General features: G+C 38.2%; 1 protein-coding gene across 6 annotated transcripts in view; it reads left to right on the plus strand.

The window, feature by feature from the left end:
• Positions 1 to 22,448, plus strand: part of SLC25A21 (solute carrier family 25 member 21) — a 231,216-nt gene that overhangs the window by 187,349 nt on the left and 21,419 nt on the right. For all 6 annotated transcript variants that reach the window (XM_063160346.1, XM_063160347.1, XM_063160348.1 and 3 more), the window contains one exon: positions 22,089 to 22,155. In XM_063160346.1, the coding sequence (XP_063016416.1) occupies positions 22,089 to 22,155 (67 nt within the window). The remainder of the gene's footprint in view (positions 1 to 22,088; positions 22,156 to 22,448) is intronic.

A 22,448-nucleotide genomic window follows, 5' to 3' on the forward strand; every position in this document is an offset into this window, starting at 1 on the left:
AAGGACAATAGAATCTGTCAGGCCAAAGTCTGAATTGTATTTCATGCTTTTTGCAAATGTTTAGGAAAGTTCATATAGTACCCAAACAATTTCTAATTCATTAAAATAATTTCTGGTGACATCAAGGTGATGAATTTTCTTTTTATATTCCAGGGTATAGAAATATAGGTATGCATATGGAAAATAAGGCACAGTTTTAAGGTGTAAGCCATACAAGCATTACACTTTGTTTGTTACCAGCCTTGTGTGGACAACAATTTAAGCTAGGGGCTACTAAAATACTCACATCCATGAAAGTTCTGCATAACTTTTTAGTTACTGGCTAGAATGTTTGCTATAGCAACTCCAATTTCAAATGACCGAACAGATATCCTGCTCCTGGGAGAGGAACTATCATTTTACTATAAGATATATGGCAGTATGTTAAATGCTTAAATGTTTATGCTTATTTTTACCTTAAAATTGATCCCCTCAAGTTCAACCTGTAATGGCTATACAGACCTCATTTTCATACTCTAGCTAGTGGCAGTATTACATAAAGATTTATTCTTTCCCATTGCTTTGTAAATGTTAGTGCCCTCCTTTGTTCTTCCTCCTTCCTTCTGTGAGATGACCTAAATCAGATATAAAAAGGAAAATGGGTATATATATATCAAAAAATGTAGAAAGAGAAGGGTCAGTAGTAGAAATCCACTAAAACTTGTACAGCTTGGTGTGTTAAGGCTGAGAGACTTCCTAAATGAAATGCATTCTTAGGGAGTATTTGATAGAGAAGGGGTCTGGGGAACTGTGGAAGTCAGAAGAGCAAAAAGAGAAGGAAAGAATTCTGTACCAAAAGATTACACAAATATATCCTTGTTGCTGTATGTAAGCAATAGTATTTGATTTTCAATTTCAAGAGAGCAAATTTGAATGCAAACTAAATTGTGCAGATCCTGGTTCTTATTGCTTAGACTATACAAATGCTCAAACACTCCACTTAAGAAAAACAAACTAAAAAAAAATCCAGGATTTTTGAGCAGTATAATCTGCTGCTGCTTGCCTGCTCCTCTAAACCTTCTTTGGTTCCTTTTGTACCAGGTAAGTAACTTAATTCAAAATGAAGCTCACATTGCCCTCCTGAGCAGAGCATGTAAATTTGCTTCTGTCCTGCTGGGTGATCATTATATATAGTCTACAGTGCCGTGGGCTCTATATAAACATTTCACCTTTTGCACATTCATTAGTGACCTGCAAATTTACAGATTGTTTACAAAGTTTTTCTGCACTACCTCTCTAAAGTTTTTCTGGCATATTACCTAAGCCTGTGTTTAAGACAATATATTAAATTACGCACTTCTTAATTGTACAGTTGCCCTAAGTTTTAAGATGTTCAGCAAGAGAAGCAGAATTTAGACACCTGTAATTCTGTCATGTAAATCATATGTGTGGATTGTGGCAACAGATGTCTAACGGGCATTTCTACAAGTCTATATGGAAATGTATAAAATTTGAATTCAGAGAAGACTGTAGAAAGTACCTATAATATATAATCACTATCTTTTTTCTATTTTTATTAATTTTTTTGAATTGCAGTTCTTTTCATTTGTGAAATCTAGATAGAGTTTTCATTGTCAAAGAAAATGTTCCAGATAGCAATGGTGAAATGTGAGGATGCCTGATAGCATTCCAACTAGCCTTGGATGTCTACATTTCCTACCTTAACTGATGCATGACCAAAGCTTCTGCTTCTGTGATTCATATGAGACCACTTTATAAACACCTGTGAATAGAAATTCTCTCACAGGAAGAAGTTAATTAAAAAGTGCTTATATATGTGTAACTATAACAGAAACATCCAAATGACACTGCTTGCCCATCACTGAAAAACAGCTGAACTAAGAATTCTGTTAGCCCTCAGGGTTTGCTACTGACTTCATATGTTTGCTTGACAGTATTTCATCAGAAAAGAAACTAAACTAAGCACCTATTTGTGTTTAGCAGAACTCTGTATAACCCTTAGAAGTGTGGGACAAAATCGGCTTTGTCCTTAGAGCCAGACACAAAGCTTGCTTAGCGGCCTAGAGAGATCATCATCCTACCCAGAGGACACTTAAACAATAAAGCTGGCTGGAGTGCTGCAGGGAGGAAGATGTGGTCAGAGCACCACCGTGTGTGTCCTCACATCTCCACAAAGTCCTGCCAGGACAGACCCTGGGACAAAGGGCAACATGTTGCAACTTAGAGTGTGGGCAAGGCACCATGACTGGGAAACTGAAAGAGCAGCTACTGTAAAGCCATGAGATTAATTGCTTATGAATAAAGCTGATTATAAAACCAGTTCTGAACAAATACATTTCGCTTAAACCAGAGCATCTGTACCAATAGTTCTACTGCTCTAAAATCCAATGCTACTATTTTTCTAAATTGTGATTACTCTTTCAGTTGAGAAAAACTGAATTAACACAAATTAAACCACTCTTTTTAGACCATACCAGAAAACTTGCATTCGATACTGATGAGACCAAAAAAAAGCCATATCTGGATAATGACATCATCACCTAAGCCTAAAGCTCTTATTGTAAGAAGGGTCATGCAGTTGTCAGGTGGAGACAACTGGTAGGCTCCATCAATCAACTTGTAAGCATTTCCAGATCATGCCTAAAACACACCCATATGGTTGGGCTCCTCATAAAGTAAGGTTGCATCTGCTACCTTGTTTTTTAGAAACAATAGCCTCTGAAATATATTCTCCTTTATACAATGGCCTAAAGGGCTTGACCAGGAACTCAAAATTTTTACTGCTTCTGAACACAGAGGAATCCAGACCAGGCAGTCCCACTTACTGGAGTATGGTTTAACCCCCATTTTAAAGCCAATAAGAGGAGGGATGTTAAAGCTTCTGTAGCTGCAGTCAAGTGACTGCTCTGCACACTGTGCCTGAGTCATGAGGTACCCCATACTGGGAAGTGTATTCTTTGCAGCACCATCTCTGCTCACAAAACCCAGTTCTCCCCTGCTCGTGAGAACTGAGCCTGTGGAGTTTCATCAACCTGTTCTCACCCAGCATAGCAACACATCAGGTGCCTGGGGTTGCACAGCATCCTGAATGAGACTTAGTCCTCGCTTCTCTCTGCCACCAGCCTCCCTGGGAGGAAGCCTGGTCTAAACACCCTAACTTGCTTATACTTATATTTGTGTTTCATTATTGGAAAAAGGACTTCAGACATGTCCAGTAAGAGCGTGATCATGAGAGGCTAGAGTGCTCACTGTAAAAGTATTCTATTTATGGGGGAAAAAAATAACACAAAAAACATTAAACATTTCTTTCATTGTTTTTTTATGCTTTTTTCACTGGAAGCTAATCTCATTTTTTTTCCGAAAATATTTTGTTTGTTCTGAGTTTTATTTGTTTGGCCGTAGAGTTTCATTAGGCATCTAGATTTTGAAACAGGTATTAGTACTAAGAATATTGGCAGGGATGATAATATCAGTTACAGTGGGATAAATGAAATTTTGCCCTAAGACTATTGAAAGAAAATAGAGTGATTGCCGATTCCTGTGGAAAGGGGAGTTATGCACAAAAGTGAAATTCTGAGAGCTGTTAACAAATAAGGACTGAGGACCAGCTTAACTTAAAAGCCCTTACATTATTTATAAAACTTGTATTATTAACTACAATAAAGCACAATTTTTATTCATAAGTAAATATATACTGTTTTAATAAATGCAGCTAATATTGTTCTTCCTGATCTTGCTCTGTAATACCATTATGTTGCCATGGTCACATTCCTCCCACTGAAGAAATGCCTATTTTACTGTGAAGAAATCAGCTATCATTGCTTATGGAATTATAAACTTCACATTCTTCTGATTACTCATTCTTAAGACAGGGTACTCTGAACAGACACCAAAAAGAATATAATAGATACAGCTTTTCATTCACATTCCTTCTAAAATCCAAGCAAAAATATTCTTTAAATATTCCTGTTAGTCTAGGAGTATATCACCGTAAATCTCAGAGACTTCAACAACTGGAATAGGAAGAGTCCTGAGGTCACACCTGAAACAGAATTTTAGGGAGTAACATATTGCATTACAGAATGAGTCACGAGGCCAGCTGTGTTTATATATATTGTGCAATTAAAAGTTGGTGATCTTTCTCCTGATAACAATGGGGTATGCTGTACTCTGAGTGCACGAGTCACATGGACAAAAATCCACTGTTTGGCCATTATCCAAAAATGACAATGACAAGTACATAAGCAAGTGGTGATTTGTCTTGCTCAGTCTGTGGAAGATTCTTTTTCTTTTTTTGAGTTCTATTATTTACAAAGTAATACAAATGTTGGGCAATAATCAGGCATAGCGAGCTGACTGTAGTAATATAGCATTGATGGACTGGAAACCAGATGGTCTGTCAGATAATGAAGTATTATCTGGCAAGGGATTGTTCCTGAAAGCCAACATCCTCACCTATTTAGCACTCTGGAATGTCGACATATCGGTTACCACATTCACGAGGTGGTATGTGTTGTACTTTAGAAGCCATCCCTAGAAGAGGCTTTTTGATTCAAAATTACTGCCTGATGAGAGGGGTAGAGGTGCCATTATTGTAGCACAGCTGGAGGAGTATAATACACTGCAAGATGTGAACCATACATCCGAACTCAGGTTAAAGAGGAACACGTAACAGACTACATCCTGATTTCTGTCTAACCAAAGCCATGGTTCATGGATGCTTTAAGCCAGCTCTGCCACTGAAGAACTGGTGTATGCTGTGTGCCCAGAGTTATGCATTCCTGCTTTTGTGCCACACTCTCCTTTGTGCCAACACATGCCCTTCTGCTTCTGCTTCTGGTCAGGAGTCTTAGATGTTGGGGAAATTATTGGGTTAATATTAACCTGGCCACTTAAAAAGAAATGTGTTGGTAATTCAGAAAGGTTCACAGTGGCTAGGTCATCTTCTCACACACAGACCTTTTGCCAGCAGAATGGACAGGCTGTTGTGGAGGCAGGACAGAGCAACTGGGAAAGGAAAATGGGGAAATAGGATTATTTCTTCTTTCACAGCAGTGGTGGTTTGTCTTAAATGTCTGTGAAACCAGAATTCAGGGATAGCCAAAACTGTTGGAAGCAAATTTGGCAAATTTCAGTTGCTGTAGCTGCCACCTGGGAAGACAGAGCAGAGAACAAAAATGGCAAGGGCAGCAGGCTGGAGGGCTGGTGGGAGCAGTGTCCAGGGCTTGGACATTCCAAAATGTCTCACTGTGGCTGTGATTATAGCATAAAGTGGACTGCAAAATGAAGAAAAATAACATTAGCTAGATAAATAGTTTATTTAAAGATGACAGAGAATTGCTACGTCTTTTATCAGTAAGACTGCAGCTTACAACTTTGACTTTAATTCCCCATTCAGCCAGTGAAGCCATTTTCACTACCTGCGTGATTGCTGAATTGAAAACTGTTTGTCCATGTGATATTAGTTCTTTAATATTTTCATAAGCCATTTTCTGTCATTACAACTAGGAAGTCCTTTTTCACATAAGGAAGGAAAGTGGTATATGTTACTTTTCAATGGAAGGAACATGGTTACCACGTAATCTCTTGAGATATGCAATACATTTTAATTATCCTTTATAAGGACCAACATTCTCCCATCATTGTTAGCATTATTCATTTACAACACCTAGAAAATGATTTACCTAGATAACACAAATCAGATAAAAGGGCTTCACTTTCTATGATTTTAGAGCTATAATATTCAATATTGATTATATAAAACATTTCTTGGAAAAGTCTGCCTCACCCATCAAGCCAGTATACCAAATAGAGCTTCAAATGAGCTAAATTGGATTTGTGGAATCATGGCCCAGTTATCTTTGCAGGTGACCTTTCTGGCAGTAGGGTGAATTTTCTGTCTGCCAGGCAGATCATAGAATTCAGAATATCCCTGAAGTGAAACGAATACTTTCACACACTTTAAATATGCATACCAAAATACTATCAGTTTCTGTTTGTCTCAAATTTGGTTTGGGAATGCTTCAAAGCCATCATAATGTCTAGAATTTAATGTATAATTCATCCCAGACCTATCCCTTTAGAATCAGTATTGTGTTTTATTCCCTGCAAACACTTAATGAAGTTGGCAATTGTTTCAATAGACACAAAAGCTGGTGGGGCAATAAATGAGAACAGATTATTGTTTTAGAATTACACCCAATTTCATGGTCACTGTGCAACTAAAGGTATTTTCATATGGCCAAATACAAAGTAAATTGAGGGGACAAAAAAATTGAGATTATAATTACAATATCAACAATGCAGACAACATTCCCTTAGGTGAAAAAATTAATTGTTAAAGATAGTTACATAACATGAACTCATAGAACTGTACATGGCAAAAAGGATCATGCGATCCTAAAGCTTACTCAACAAACGCATAGTAAGGAAGTACAGAATTTTGCCTCTCTATATAACTTTGGTAACACAACTGATAAAATACTGAATTAAATCAACATGTTAAAGAAAATATTGAAGGAAATATGAAGAAGTCTGTGAGGTCCACAAAACTGTACTGGCAGGAAGAGAAGTCTTGTGTCATAAAATTGAGGGGCTAAGTTTTTCTGGTTGTAAAGTAGAATATTGAAAAGTTACTTAATTACTATGGATAGATATATTTTTCACCTGTAGAAAAGGTTTTCTGGCACCTAGAAGCTCATGGATTTTCATACTCATGGCCAGTACCTGGAATCTGATGTTAAGCAAGTGCAGCCTTCACACACAGCTTTCTCTGAATGCAGAAAAACACTGCAACAATCATCTGGAGGACTTCTGCTGGGGACGGCCATTACTTAAGTCTTTACAAATATTATTTAATATAGTTTCTAGGTGAAAACTGGTATGAGTAAATGATGTATCCTAAAGAGTCCTTCCTGAGTTTGCAGTCTAGTCTCATAGCTCATCCCCTGTCGTGCATTAAGCTTTGAGAACAGGAAATCTTGCACTGCCCTGAACCTACCATAACACTTGGACATTTGCACTAGAGTAATGACTGTACTTACATCATGCTTCAGAGCTTCAGCAAGTCACTGTCAGGGATCAAGAGGGATTATTTTTTCTTAATGCACAATTGAGTAGAAGCCTGATAGAGAGGGTTTTTTTCCTTCCTTTTAAGCATGATTGGATACAGATGAAGATGTGATAGCATGGATTAGTCTTTTGACATAAAAAGGAAATCCATTTGGGGAGAGGGGGATTGGTTTATTGTTGGAGGTTCAGAGTCTTACCTATTTACAGTTTGGGGGGAAGGAAGGAATTTCTGCCTCAGTCTGGTAGGGTATATCAGAGGTTTCCTGTTCCACGCATTGTCTCTGGCTCTTTCCGGCTCTTCTCTGCATTCCACCTAGACTATTGCTCACATTCCCTGTCTTCAAGACCAATGCTGTGTTTAATCTGTATGAGACCAAATACAGCAAAGTGAAAGCTGGTTTTCTCCCTATTGAGCATACCTTCAGTCACCCTGAAAAGAACCACAAACCAAAAAGGCTTCTTACACATCCATCAGACATATAACATTTTAGCTTCTTCTGCTCTTGTCCTGTCATCTCCCCACTCCTTCCTTCCTTCCTTCCTTCCTTCCTTCCTTCCTTCCTTCCTTCCTTCCTTCCTTCCTTCCTTCCTTCCTTCCTTCCTTCCTTCCTTCCTTCCTTCCTTCCTTCCTTCCTTCCTTCCTTCCTTCCTTCCTTCCTTCCTTCCTTCCTTCCTTCCTTCCTTCCTTCCTTCCTTCCTTCCGCCACTTCCGCCACTTCCGCCACTTCCGCCACTTCCGCCACTTCCGCCACTTCCGCCACTTCCGCCACTTCCTTCCGCCACTTCCGCCACTTCCGCCACTTCCTTCCGCCACTTCCTTCCGCCACTTCCTTCCTTCCGCCACTTCCGCCACTTCCGCCACTTCCTTCCGCCACTTCCGCCACTTCCTTCCTTCCACCACTTCCACCACTTCCGCCACTTCCTTCTGCCACTTCCTTCCGCCACTTCCTTCTGCCACTTCCTTCCGCCACTTCCTTCCTTCCGCCACTTCCTTACGCCACTTCCTTCTGCCACTTCCTTCCGCCACTTCCTTCCTTCCTTCTGCCACTTCCTTCCGCCACTTCCTTCCGCCACTTCCTTCCTTCCTTCTGCCACTTCCTTCTGCCACTTCCTTCCGCCACTTCCTTCCCCTTTACTATAATTCTTAAGAATTTAGCATTTTGTTCAATTTAGGAGTTAGGCTGAGATGTAGATGATATTTTACTTTGCCATTCCAAACACATACAACACAAACTGCTCAATCACTCAACATGTAACAGAACAAACAGAGCTTACTCCTCTGGTGATTTAATCAGTGATGTGTTACACTACTGGAAAGAAACCTGGTGTTAGGGTTTTCTTTTTTGGTTGCTTGGTTGAGGTTTCTTGGTTTTTTGCAAGCAAAGTTTTGGATCAAGACCAGGCAATTGTAACATACTGATTTTATCCTAACCAGTTGGCACAAGTACTTCAGGATCTGGGGAGTAAGAAACTATTTCTTCCAGAACATTCATTCTCACAGGCCTTTCATTGTAAGAAGTAATATTTTTATTCTATCTTTTTAAAAAGAATAACTGAAACTTTGATTATACTATAATTAATGTTAAAAGATTTTTAACATGAAAGCCTGATTGTGCACAAATGGCAAATGTGTGATACTGCTCCACTTTTTTAATCTCTGTTTTTACCTAAAATATAAGAATTAATGCTATGCTGTGCCTGGTCCTTTGTTGCAAGACAAAGTTTTGTTAAACTTCTCTTTAACTCTTCAAGCCTACTCTTTGTTTGCAGTTCTCAACATTTTTGGTGACTAGGCCAGTTCACATTGCATCAGTTCACCCACTTCCAAGAAAACGTTTCCAAAGGCTATGTGTACTTCTGAAAACATGAAGACTGAAGCACCACTGTTTTCTTTAATAACTGATGAAAATAAAATGTTAGTGATTAGAATCTATGTGGTTTTACTTGATTTGGACATATCCCACAGAATATTAAAAAAAAAAAAAAAAAAAAAAAAAAAAACAGCCAACTAAAAGGTCATCCATTACCAGTGGGTAATTTCCTGGACACCAAAATGCAAAACGTCCAAGAAAATTTTGCAGCTCCTCACAATTCTCTGTGTGTGGAACTGTGCGCAGTAACAGATGTTTCCACTGCCACAGAATTCACTAAAAACTGCCAGGGAATTTGGCCCAGATGTGCTATAGAATTACAGTGACCCTGGTAATAGTGAAACTTTAAGAAGCAAACACCAGATGTCCAGTAAAATGGTTAAAAATGAGATCCAAATAATTTTTTTTTACCACATCATGACAAACAAATACAGAGTGAATAAGCTGAAAATCTAAAGTACTACTTTAGTATTTGTCATCTCTAAGATGATTCTATGTGCTTGACTTGCTGTGATATAGTGCCACTTGAATATAATGTCTCATAGAAAAGCTGCATTCCCAGCGGCTTAAATAACTTTGAAAAATGAATTAATTAGACAGGGATATACATTAAACTTAATACAAGGTTGTATTTTTCTCCTTAGCTCCCTTCTCTACTCATTTTGCTTGAAAAGTGATTGTGGCTGTGTGTGTGCTGTGCTGCTGCCTTAGGACAGCTTGCCTGCAGCCAGGATAAATGGAGTGCTGTCAGTGCCAGCTCATGTAGTTCTGCTTTAGCTCAAATGGTAGCAGACTCGAGCTGCAGTACCAGGGCTCCCTGCACTGCCTCATTCTGTCTCTGTAGATGTGGTAAATGTACTTCTCCTACAAAGTACAACTATTCATTACGTTATGAGGCACTGCCTTGTGGTTTTTAAGGGGTCCATGTAGGGCAGACCCTGGAGACGATGGAAAGCATTGCATTTCTCTTGCCACTCTATTGATTATTTATGATTTTTTTTATATCCCCCAGTGTAAGTTTTCGACATTCATTATCAGAACATACTTAAGCCATTTTTAAATGTCTCTAAACCAAAAAATAATTTCTGTTACAAACCCTGAATTAAAATGTAGAATTCATGAAAGGCTGGTTGTGTTTGTTAGTAGTATAGATCTGCACAGGACAATAGACATATATCAGTATTCATCATAAGTTACATTACTGTTTTTACTTAAAGCCTGAATACTACCCTGCTCTGTTCTGTCTCTGGAAAACAAATGGTAACAAGATTTTTAACTTGGAACTAGGATTATAGCCTTCATAGATAAAAAACCAGAAAAAATATAAGTGGAGAACCACAGGTACAAAAAGGTCTTGGGTGCTTGGAGAAAAAATTAGGGAATGTACAGTCTTTGAAAGAAAAGGGGTAATTACATGCTCCAAAGTCTCTCTTAAAACGTCTTTGCAAAAGATGTGGTATAAATGCTATTAAAATAAAGAGGGCTGCTCTGACTTCTCAAAGAGATGATTCACAGGAGAACTGTCCATAGCTCTGTTACTCCCTATGACTCAAGTAAGGGCAAAAAATTGTTTACTAAAAAGTGTATTCTTTCCTGGAAGAAAAACTCATCATAAGCCGTCCATTGCATCATGACAGAATAGAAATTAAGATAAACTATAGCTTTCAGAAATACTAGTGCTTAGCAATTTAAGAGTTTTCCATTTTTTTATTTATGCAGCTTATTAGATGATCTTTAGCTGGCCTCAGGTGATACCCTTGTCTGAATTTTTGTAACCCAAAAGGAGAACTCAAGGCTGTTGACAACACTTCTGAGTTTTGCAGGGGTTTTCACTGTGTTGCCAGTTTTACATAGTTTCAGTATAAAATAATAGACTTGTAGCTTTACTTGAACTATAGACAAACATTTTATTAAAAGCTCAGTGACGCTCACGGACTTTTTGAAATTTTTATCTTATAGCAAAACAGAACCCGAAAAAGAACATACTGTGTTGTGTATCAATTCTGATCAAGTTGGATGCTTTTTTTTCGAGCATTGCCTGTGGATGCCCGGCACTCCAAACCATTCTACCATGTGCTGCTTCAAGACCTCCTGCAATTGCAGCCCAAATCATTGCCCTTGGAGCTCTCTGCCCACACTCATCTTGCAAAGCTGCTTGCAGCACAGTTTCTTGTCTCCCACGGCTGTTTGCAAGGAAGCAGCCTGTCACCCCGGTTAAGAAAACATGGATGTGTTCTTATGTCCTTGGTGGCTGTACTGTCCGTAGATAAGGTTTAGAGTATGGTAGAGTAAGGTGTAGAATTCACATCTCCACACCAACTCCGTGGAATACCAGGCAATAACTGAGTTGTGTCTAGTGTTGCTTGTATCAACTTTGCAATGCTCTCTGATGATGGTGAAGAAGGAAGCAGTGTGGTTGCACATTGCAGTTGCACTCAGATGTGAGATAATGGCAAACAATGCTCCTGTAGAGGTGTAATGGTAATCTCTGGCTAATCTGTCTGAATTCTAGATCCAGCGCAGAGTTGTTACCAAGCAAGCCTCATGGCATGTTTGAGAGTTACAAAGGAAACAAGATTCTCTTTTGGAAACTCAGAGAAAATTAAAGATCTAGAAGAAAAGCAAATTTGATCAAAATTTACTTTCTTTTTGACATGTTGATTGTTATAAAGGTACTTCTGTTTTAAGTCATAAAATGCAGAAAGTTTTGAAACAAAAAAAAAAATCACACTGTAGACTGTAAAATAGCACGTGTTGTATTTACTTGAATTGCTATATGAAACTATTTGTTCATTTTTTCAAACTAAAATACCTTTTATGCTTTTAAAAGTAACTTAGGAGGGAGGGTTCCTTTGTTTTGTTTATTCAATGCCCAAGTGGCAAAATTTCTTTTCTGCAGAAGAATTCAAGTTGTGAAGAGTGCTGGATCAGAAGAGTATATTGAGAAAAAGAAAACATTTCAAAAGAGATGTTCAGGTTAAACCTGCTGAGGCAGGTCTGCTGCTCAAAGAACACATTGCAAGCTTTTTTAAAAAATAAATAATCCAGTACAAACTGCCACATCACCAAGAAACAGGCTCCATCACTTTTTAAGAAAAAACCTGTCAGGTTTCTTTACAGATGTCTATGCAGATGAGGACGCTGTTGGCAGGCAAGACAAGACTACATAAAACAAGAGTAGATCACTGAATAATAAAAGGCAATAACAATTAGGATAATTGGCAATTAATAATACTTAGGACAGCAACTTCTACACTATTCTTTGCACATCTGCCTTGCCTGTTGATTTGGTCTCAAAAATTATTTACATAACTCTGCATCACAATCTTGTAGCAGGATTTTCATCATAAAGGTATATCCCTGGTGAAAATCCTTGAAAGATCTGCTTCTAATAGTTTAACAGTCAACATTTGTTTAGAATCCTTTGGTAAATCTTTGGTAATTCTTATTTTCTCAGTTATTTAACCCTACCTTCCTGGTCTGTTTTCTCTTAGAGAAACTCAGAGTCATGGTTAGTCAACTTACAAGGTAATCACATGACATCATAGTGCTTTATGTTGTAATATGTGCAAAAAAGACAAGCAAAATGTCATCATAGTATGGGACTGTCATAATACTGAATGTAGAATCTGTTTGAAAACATTGCTGCATCTTGACTGAAAAGGGACCTTTCATGTTTAAAATGTATTGTGATTAAAGAAAAAGAAATTAAGTTTGTATTAACTGTGAACTCCTTTTGTTCTTAGGTGAGAGTAACATTGAGGAAAATGTATTAATCCATATCGTATTTTTAGGATGTTTTAGGTGCATGAGGAGTAGGAGGTATGCTTTTGGGCACTGCTCCCGCGTCCATGATGTCAGTGTGCAATGCAGATCTTCCTATACAGAGTTTGCTTAAGCAGTGTGACCTGGGCTGGGATGAGCCTGTCTGGAACAAGGATCTGGAGCTGGGCTTCACACCTGTGCCCACGCTGTATCACACTGCACAACAGGCCTGCAAAGGTGAAGGAAAAGATCTGTGACACTGCCTCTGCATCTAGGGACACTAGTTGTAACTGTAGGAAATTTGGGCTTTTATTTTCTTGCTCCTGAGTACTTAAAACTTTTCTGATTACTTTCATATAAGAGCATCCATGTTGGATAACAAATGCAGGTATTTGTCTTTAGGCAGGCAGTTGCCATTCATACAGGCTTCCTCATGCATCTGTGTGCCTTTCACTCCCACAGTATGTCTAGATGCCACAACTGCCTGCCAGGTGGAAATTCAAGTGCCAGTATGTGTACATGTTCATGGTGCTGTTCACTGCCTTGAATGGTGCTACAAATTCTGCACACTTTGATCTCAGTGCATATAGCACTTTTGCTCCCTGTTGGTGCAACTATCAACAGTATTGCTGTTACAAAATCAGGGATCTTTCCTTATTTCTCTGCTACAGATACTGTAAAGAGAGTAAGAAAAACACCCCAAAGGTCAGGATGTTAGAAGATGAAACCAAGTTGTTTAGTTCACGTTTATATATATTTAATGATACCCTATTTGTTTCAATGTAAAAGAGTAGTCGTGAGCTTTTTTTGAAAATTGGGGAAACTATGCATGATTTTAGTTTGTTAATTATACTGCATAAAACCACTACTGGCCTAGTTTTACTTTAGACTTCAGGAGATGGATGTGTTTATGAGTTCAAATAATTGCAGACAAAATTTTGCACCTGCACTTATGGTTGCCTGCAGTTCAGTTCAGTTTAAGTATCTACATCACTGATTGCATCTGTAAGTTAAAAACATCTAAGTAACCTAAATTACAAGCACAAATAATTGCAGGTGCAAAACTCATACAAACACAAAATGATCTCTAAATGTTGGTCTTCATTGTGAGTTATTCACTGTATCGTGAACCTAGATTCCTCTGGGAGAGTCACTAATCTGTATAATGACACTGAAAGCCTCTTGAATCTCATATTTAACTAGCAGATGGGAAAGAATACATGGCGTCATGTAACTCCCTAGGGATTATGCATGTGGATATTGAAGAGTATAGCTTATTCCAATGAAGGCTAACATTAACTTGCAATCAAAAATTTCCTTCCTGAGCCACATTTTTTTCTGATGGAATTAAAACAACTTAATGTTGTATTTTTATGAAGTCACAACCAATTTAAGTAGAGCACATTCCCAGGGTAAGCACAGAAATTTTGCTCATTTCATGACTTTTTATTTAATGTATCACAGCATCACTTTAACACAGAGAAATGCTGTCACTCTTTTCCAGAAAACACATTTAATTATCCTCTGTGTGATTTTTTCTTTTTTTGTCAGATACAGGTTTCTAAGCTCATCTCCTAAAAGATATAAATTTTTGCTCTGGTATCAAAATTAAAAATCATTTTCTTGCATTCTTTAGCTTCAATAGACATAGGTGTGGAGCTACTTTAAAAAGTGACTGCTTCCTGTCGTACCAGTTGCGGCAGTACTGTTGGCAAAAGGGGAAAAAAACCCGTAAATTCTCTTCTAGTGTTTGAACAACTAAAACTCCTTCTGAACAAATGAAACATTCTGCCAATACTGACAATCCAAAATGCAATGAAGAATTTTTCTGTTTCAGAAGCTCTAGGCAAAGCTGTTTTGGCATGTCCATAGCTTGTTCCTCTTGCAAACAAAGGGGCAGCTAGAGGGAAAGTCTTTGGGGGAAGAAATGCTGTCAGTTGTAAGAAATGAGACATGCAGACCCATTCTACAGCCTGGCTAGTGATTACATGCAGGTAATTTTTAAGAGCCTAAACCAGCTGCCAGTGATAATAACGCTGCCATTTGCACTGATTTCAACAGGAAATACATCAAACAGACCAGCTTAAGGCCTCTCAGAAGCATGGGCCAAACTGGAATTTTGTTCATTGGTGTTGGGGCCAGAGCAGAGCAAAGTGCTCGGAAGGCAGAGGCAGCAGTGGCAGGAGCCCAGAGCAAGCTCTGCTGGGCTGGCAGCAGGGCAGCAGCAGAGGTGCTGCAACAGTGAGGCAGCAGAGGTGCTGCAGCAGGGCAGCAGCAGGGCAGCAGCAGGGCAGCAGCAGGGCAGCAGCAGAGGTGAAGCAGCAGAGGTGCTGCAGCTGGCAAGGTCCTGCCTCACTGACCACCAGCTCCCAACACACTCCCAGGCAGCCCCATCACTCCCTGGAAGCATTGCCAGCCCTGCTTCACAGGCCCTCAGCAGTTACAGGGTAAGGAGAAGAAGTGTGAGCCTATCTACATTTTTAAAAATCCCATATAATTACTTCACATTAATCTATTAGACAGGCAGTACACAGTAACAATGTACCACTTAAATAACTAATTTATAATCATCCTTAGGGACAAAAATCTGGAACAAGATGTCCCTTTTCCACCCATGGGAAACAGTTTATGTTGCTTGTTACAATGCAAGGCTATACCTTCACCTTCCTAGATTATTTGTTCTTTACTTGCGTATAGCAAAACACAGAAAGCATGTGAGAAATATGTAAATTGTACATCAATATAAAAAAGTATAAAATACCATCATTTGAATGGAAATAAATTTTAACAAATATTCCTTTTTTTAATTCTCACTTTTTTTACTGCCCCAGACAAAAGCAATACAGGAAAAAGTTTCATCTTCCAGTTTCTTGAGGGATTTATATTTAGGCGTATCCTGTAACTCATATAAATTCAGAGTGCATCTTAGAAAGCCAAAAAATTAGCAAGGGTTTTGACCAAGAGATTGGGAGGTTCCATGATTAAAACTCATGGAAGAAAGATTCATTTCTCAGTAAGAATAACAGTCACATGGATGATGGATCATAATAACTTCATAATCTGACCCACATGCAGTAAATACAGTGATGACTGTCATTTTGAATAAGTGAGAGGGATTGATGCTGATTATTAATCCATTTCTTGGCCAGTCTGATTGCTTCTGAGCCAGCTTCTCCACTGTTAGTACTTTCCTGAAGTATCTTAATAGCTTTCACCGACAGCCTCTTCCTTTTTACCCAGTCACTTTTCATGCAGTGTGTTGTCCTAACTTATTTGACAGATTTCTTTCATTAATTGGTCTGCTTCTAGTATTCCTATAGCTGGAGGCTTGGTCTCTTTTAGTATGTAGTGTAAGAGTGTTGCTACAGGCACAGGCTCACATATTCACATATAATTCTGTTTTGCTTGCTGCAAAAAATATTTATGTTTTTCCCTAATTCTGAGTGTTGCAATGAAAGCTTTGTAAAAAAAAAAAAAAAAAAAAAAAAAAAGAAAAGTTAAATATAATGAAAATAAGGACCTAGTATTTAGTGCCAGTGTCTGAAATGGCAGATATCTATATAACAGACACAGAATAAATAAAGAAATATATTTGCATAATAGAAATTCAGAAGCCAGCTTAGCTAACTGTGTCATTGATAGATTCATATGGGGTTCCTGTAGAGATGTGTATTTAACATTTGCAGTAGGATAATATACATAACATACTTCACAAAAAAAAATTCTTTTTGGAGTGCAAGTGTGTCCAAGCCTGATTTTCTGTGAATGTGTCCAACCTTTAATATCTTTTCAAGTCTGCTGAACTCTGTGCCAGTTGTCCCAGAATGACACTCAGCCTTCCCTATAACATACCTCCTCAGCTGGGGAAATAGCTGTAAATGCTGGGATTGAGGGTGAACTACATATGTGAACTGGTTAGTGGCTTGCAGCTCTCAAAATAAATGCCTAAATATAAGTCCCTTATTCTCAGTGGTAGGTACTAATTTGTGCCTGCCTTCACTAAGCACTTGCTTGTTTTCCACAACTTCTGAGAATTTAAAATCTTTTAAATATCCAACTAGGTCAAGACAAAGTTATGTTATAGTTATGTTAAAGTAACATTGCCGTGTGTCCAGTTATTTATTTTCTATTAGTAATAAATTCATAACATGCAACATAGCATGAAAATGAAAGGTACCTTTTCCCTGATATAAATTAAATTTTAAGCAAGCTTAATTATATTTAGACATACTTTCTTCCTCTTTTTGAACAACGCCCAACTTTTTAACCAATCATGTCTTCACAATTCCTTCCCTTTGTTTAAACATTTCATAAAATCTGAAAGTTGTGCATTTGTTTCATGCAACTGATGTGGTCATGAAAGCCAGGTCTTTTATTTATACTTGGGATAATGCAGAGGTAATGAAAGCAGAATTGGACCTAAGAGGTTTTTTGTTTCAATTATAAAACAATGTGGGTAAATGCCTTGGGTTTGACAGCACCAAAAGAAAGGGAATATTGTGCTTATGCCTTCAATCAGCTTTATTAGATCCTTAAAGGGAAAATTATGTGAAAGGCAGAGGAAGAAAACAACAAGCTAAGCAAGATCGCAATTTCAGTATAATTCGGAGAAAATAACTGATTTAGGTTGGTCGTCTTGCCAGGGTGAATGACTCAAGGCTTCCAAACAAGAAATGGAAACCAGAAGGATAGGGAAAGCCTGCAAGAACAAATTGAGAAGATGTGATTGACTGTAATGTTTCAAAATCAACTGCTGCAAAGATGAGTTTGGGCTCTTGCCCAGAATACAATTGAATGGTGATGTTCATTTAGACCCTTAATGCTGAAACAAAATAAGATGTAGCTGTGTTTCTGTTAGAAATTTATTTGTTCTTTCCAGTGTCTCTAGCTGGGGATATGATGTCATCTCCTCTTTCTTCTATCAGACCCTGCAGTGATTGCTGTTGCTGCTGTTTCATAATTTTTCTGAACACTAGTTTTTTGAAGGAGGCTTGAGTCCAGGTGATAATATCTCTCAAATGTGAAATGTCATCATTGTTCATTGAAAAAAATCGAAAAAATTTCATACTCTGTGAACAAATAGGCTAACTCAATTGGCCAAGCAAAGCAGAAGGATAAGATTGGTGTGTGTGTGTGTGTGTGTACTTTTTAACTGGCAAAGCCAGTTAAGTTTTTTTTACTATCATGCTAGTTTTTTTAATTAAGTAAATGGTTCATTCTGCAAAGATTGAAAAAACTCTCTTTAATGGGTACAATTTGTAAAATGTTATTTGTAAAAGTTGTGGGCAGCTGCTTGTCCTCCACCTCAGGCACAGGAGGTTCTAAAAATTAGTCAGTTGACAATAGGCAGTGATGGGATGGCATTGTCTTCTACTTCCTCTTTTCATTTATTCCTTTCATCTTACTGGCTGTGCTTACTAACCTTTTTTCTGTTTCTATTTCAAATCAGGAAGGGAAAAAAACCCTAAACCACAGCTCATAATTAAATACTGAGCTAGCTCTTACCATGTTTACTGAATTACATATTGCATATATGGATGTATATCCTCAAAGTTTCATGTGTTTTTAGATTTCTAAACTTAATGTGTTCCATAGGAATAGACCTTAACTCCTTCTTGTCTGTTTTCCATGAAGAGATTTGCTTCCAAAGAGGAAGGAGGAGCAAAGCAGTGAAAGCCACTTATGTGGCCATGAAATCCTTCACATTTTAGGGATTCATAGAGCCATGAGTATGGTTACACAGCTCTGCAGATTCTCCTGATTCACAGTAGAGGTTCCTTCAGCAGAAAGTCTTCAGTGTCAGCCTTACAATAAGCAGATCAGCCTGACATTAGGTGCAGAGTGGTATCTTTGCACACCTATCTCTGCTGCAGTGTGGCTGCTCCTGGTACAGTCCTTAAAAGAGGACTTCAAATCAGGAGCCCTGAGGGAGGGGGAGTTACAGCAGCTCTGAGGGAGCGATGGAGCCAAGCAAAGCACCTGGGCTGCTGTGAACCACGAGGAACACAATGGGAATAAACAGGGCTCAGCTGGGGCCACCTCAAACATTTGCATGTGAGTGAGGAAGTTTCTGTGAGGAGCCTGCACACCAGGGCACACAACATGGGACATGGGACACAAACATGAGGAACTGGAGATCTGTGTGCAGCTGCAGGGGTAGGATCTCATCAGGATCCCAGGGATGCAGTGAATGCACCGAGTGCTGCTCAGGAAGGGCTGGCCAGGAAGACAACTGCAGGGCATGGAGCTCTGCCTGAAGTTCAATGATGAGAATAGAAGACATGGACATAACATAAAGAGTTCAGTTGAAGGACAACTAAAATGATTAAAGGACTGGAGCACCTTTCACATGAGAAAAGACTGAGAGATGCAGAACTGCCTGGAGGAGAGAAGGCTCAGAGGGGAATCTGGAAGTACCTAAAGGAAAGGTCTCAGTGACAGGACCAGAGGCAATGGACATAAAGTGAAGCACAAGGGGGTCTGTATGAACATCAGGAATGTGTTCATTTTTACTATGAGGGTAACTAAGCACTGGCACAGGCTGCCCAGAGAATTTGAAGTATCTCCTTCCTTTAAGAGTAGTCATTCTTTGGAGATACTTAGAGGCTGTCTGGACATGGTCCTGGACAACTGGCTCTAGGTTGCCCTTCCTGAGCAAAGGGTTGGGTCAGATGATCTCGAGAGGTCCCTTTCATCATACCTTTTCCATGATTCAGAAGCAATGGATAATTGCTTTTCATATTTTTAGTTCCCATTTCTTTATAACTTTCAAATAATCCACTGCCTGGTCTAATGGTGGCCTGAATCACTGGTGTTTCAACATTGACTTGACGTTTAATGCCAGATTGCTCTTTAGGAGCTGCTACCTGCCTTACAATATTGCTAAGATGACAAATGTACTGCTCAAATTCCTGGTATATCCTGTCTACATTCTCACTGAAAAGTTTTCTCTAAGATCCTCAGAGATTGTGGAAATGTTACAAGGCTTATATATCCAATAGCTGCATGCATTTTTAATATACGAAAAGGCAACCTGGAAAAGGAACCTGCTTTGCTGTGTAAGGCTGGGTAATGCTGCAGCATGTTTTTAAAACTGATTTTTTGTTCTACACTGCATATTTCTCTGCTTAGGCATCTCTTACTAATGAACAAATCCAGTCTGAGTCTCACTTTTTGTAGTGAGAGCTACACCAGTGAGTAAAGCAGTGGAGGACATTAATTCTCCAATTCCAATCATGTGGAGGAGTAGAAATTGCAAGCAGAATGCCTGTTGTAGATATGCTTGCAGGGGTTTAGACTGAGCTGAAAGGAAGAAAGTGTTTACAGGGATCTGTATTCTTGTAGCTGATCCTACTTGGACCTCAGTTTCAGTTTGAACTCACATTAAAATGTATGAATCACCTTCTTTAAGGTATTTCACATTTAAATTGCTTGCTGAAGCAGCAATATGCTCTGCATATGTATGAACCATTAAAGACTAAAATGGGCCCAGCACTAAGAATAAAGACCAAGACCAAGCTAGATGGGACTCAGAGTAACCTGGTCTAGTGGAAGATTCCCTGCTTATGGCAGGCAGGTTGGAACTAAATTATTTTTAAGGTCCCTTCCAACCAAACCATTCTGTGTTTCTATGATTGTATGATTCTATGGATCCATTATATTTATATTGTTATATCCATATCTATAGGTATCTGTAGGTATATCCATATCTATATTAATAGATACATAAATGTATATTTGTATGTTTATGTTTAGGAAGTAAGACTTTGGGAAAATTTAAACATCTGATGACAACTGAATTCTTTAATCTCCTACTTTTCAGTATTTTGTCATTAAGCCATCATTATGTTAAATGCTCAAAGTGTCCTTTTGTTGTGGACTGGAGTTCAAAGATTGCTTTCTTCAGAGTAGGAATATGCCCAACCCAGAGCATATTACAAGGCCTAAATTACTTTATTTATGTTGGAGAAGCCCAAGGAGAGAACTCCAGAGAAGTGTTTGAAGAAGGATGGGCAAAATGGTATAGCATTTGTAGTATTTTAAATTCACATGGGGAATATGAATTTCATTGTTTTCTTTTGACATGTAGAGATCAACTGTAGAAGAATCTATGGATGTCATGTCTCTTACACTCTCTGCAAAAATATTTCAAATATGAGGCTGCTTCAGAAAGGTGAATCATCACATTCCAACATCACAACCTTACGACATTTTTTAAAACACAAATGCTTTACTTTAGGTAATTTTTTGTGTGTGTAGACAGAATCCTCTAACAGTCCTGAATAAATGTGTATACATTCTGAAGATGGACAAATTGTAGGATATATTCTTGTTGGCTAACAAGATAACTTACGACCTTAAGCTAAGACAGGAACAACACAGATTAGATATTGAAAAACTTTCTTCTTCATTGTTAATGTGGTCAGGCATTGGAATAGTTTGCCCAGAAATGTGGTGGAGTCACCATCCCTGGAGGTGGTGATCATTCTATGATTCTTCTTGGTGATTCCATTAAATTCCTTTCTGAGCTCTCACTAACCATCCAGGTTAGTGTGCAGACCTAGCAGACAAGGACCGTGTCTATTTCTACCCCATGTGGGGATTTTGAAAACTACTTGTCATTTAAAGCATTCCCAAGAGCCAGCATTGTGTATCTACACTGGCCTTATAAGCAGAGCTCAGGCTGCCTGAAAATGCCATGTGTGCTGGCATGCAGCAGGTTGTAGATAGATAGATATAGAGATATAGATACACACATACAAATAGATACAGTGACAAGATACTGCCCAAATGTTTTTTCCCAGATGAAATACATACATTCTGTCATGGATCTCTGAATGGGTAACTTGGGTGAAAACTAAGTTGCTAAAAGAAGAAATACATTTCAAGACATGTTTAAAACTAAACTTCAAAATATGTCTCAGCTGGCATCTGAAGATGAGCAAGAAGTGTTTTTGTATGCAACTTGCTGAAGTCACAGTTTTTTACAATCCTATATTTTGTGATTTTGTGACTTAAATTTCTGATGTAAACATTGCTGTGGTAAGCAAATTAAAACAATGAAATAATACTTCTTTTTCATTGTCAAAAATGTCCCTCACCTTTTAAATAGAATTTCTTGTATTTCAGAAAAAGGTTGATTGAATTTTTATTTTTTGTATTTATTGCTGATTTCTTTATATCATCTCACCAGCACATGATATATTTGGTAGTACATTAGTTGTTTAGCAAGTAAGCATAGAGTATCATTATTTGTCTGAATGCCTGGAAATGCTGAAAGTTTAATTGCTTTACTCAAAAGTGAAAATAGAATTGGCAGTATGGTATTGATATATTATTTATCCATACGAAAATAATTTCTTTTTTTTTTTTCTTCAATAGATTACTTGGCTTCTACAAAGGAATACTTCCTCCCATTTTGGCTGAGACACCTAAAAGGGCAGTGAAGGTAAAAGCCCCATGCTTCCTCCTTTAAAAGTATAACTAGGGACAGTGGCAGCTGTAAAACATTTTATTTCTCCCCCACTGACTGAGATTAGAATCTTAAACTTATTTGGCATATTAATCCTCTGATTTTTACTAGGAGGAAAGTTTCCTGTTGATAGCACAATAAAAACTGTCCTTGATTAAGAAGTGTAGGATAAGGCTCGTAAACATTAAGCTAATTTTGACCTGTGTATCAAATGTTACTGGAAAAAAAGGTTGCAATTATTTTATATTGTCAGAATGAATAAAATGTTT

This window comes from Melospiza melodia, chromosome 6 (genome assembly GCF_035770615.1).
Source record: "Melospiza melodia melodia isolate bMelMel2 chromosome 6, bMelMel2.pri, whole genome shotgun sequence".
In the NCBI taxonomy this organism is placed as follows: Eukaryota; Metazoa; Chordata; class Aves; order Passeriformes; family Passerellidae; genus Melospiza; species Melospiza melodia.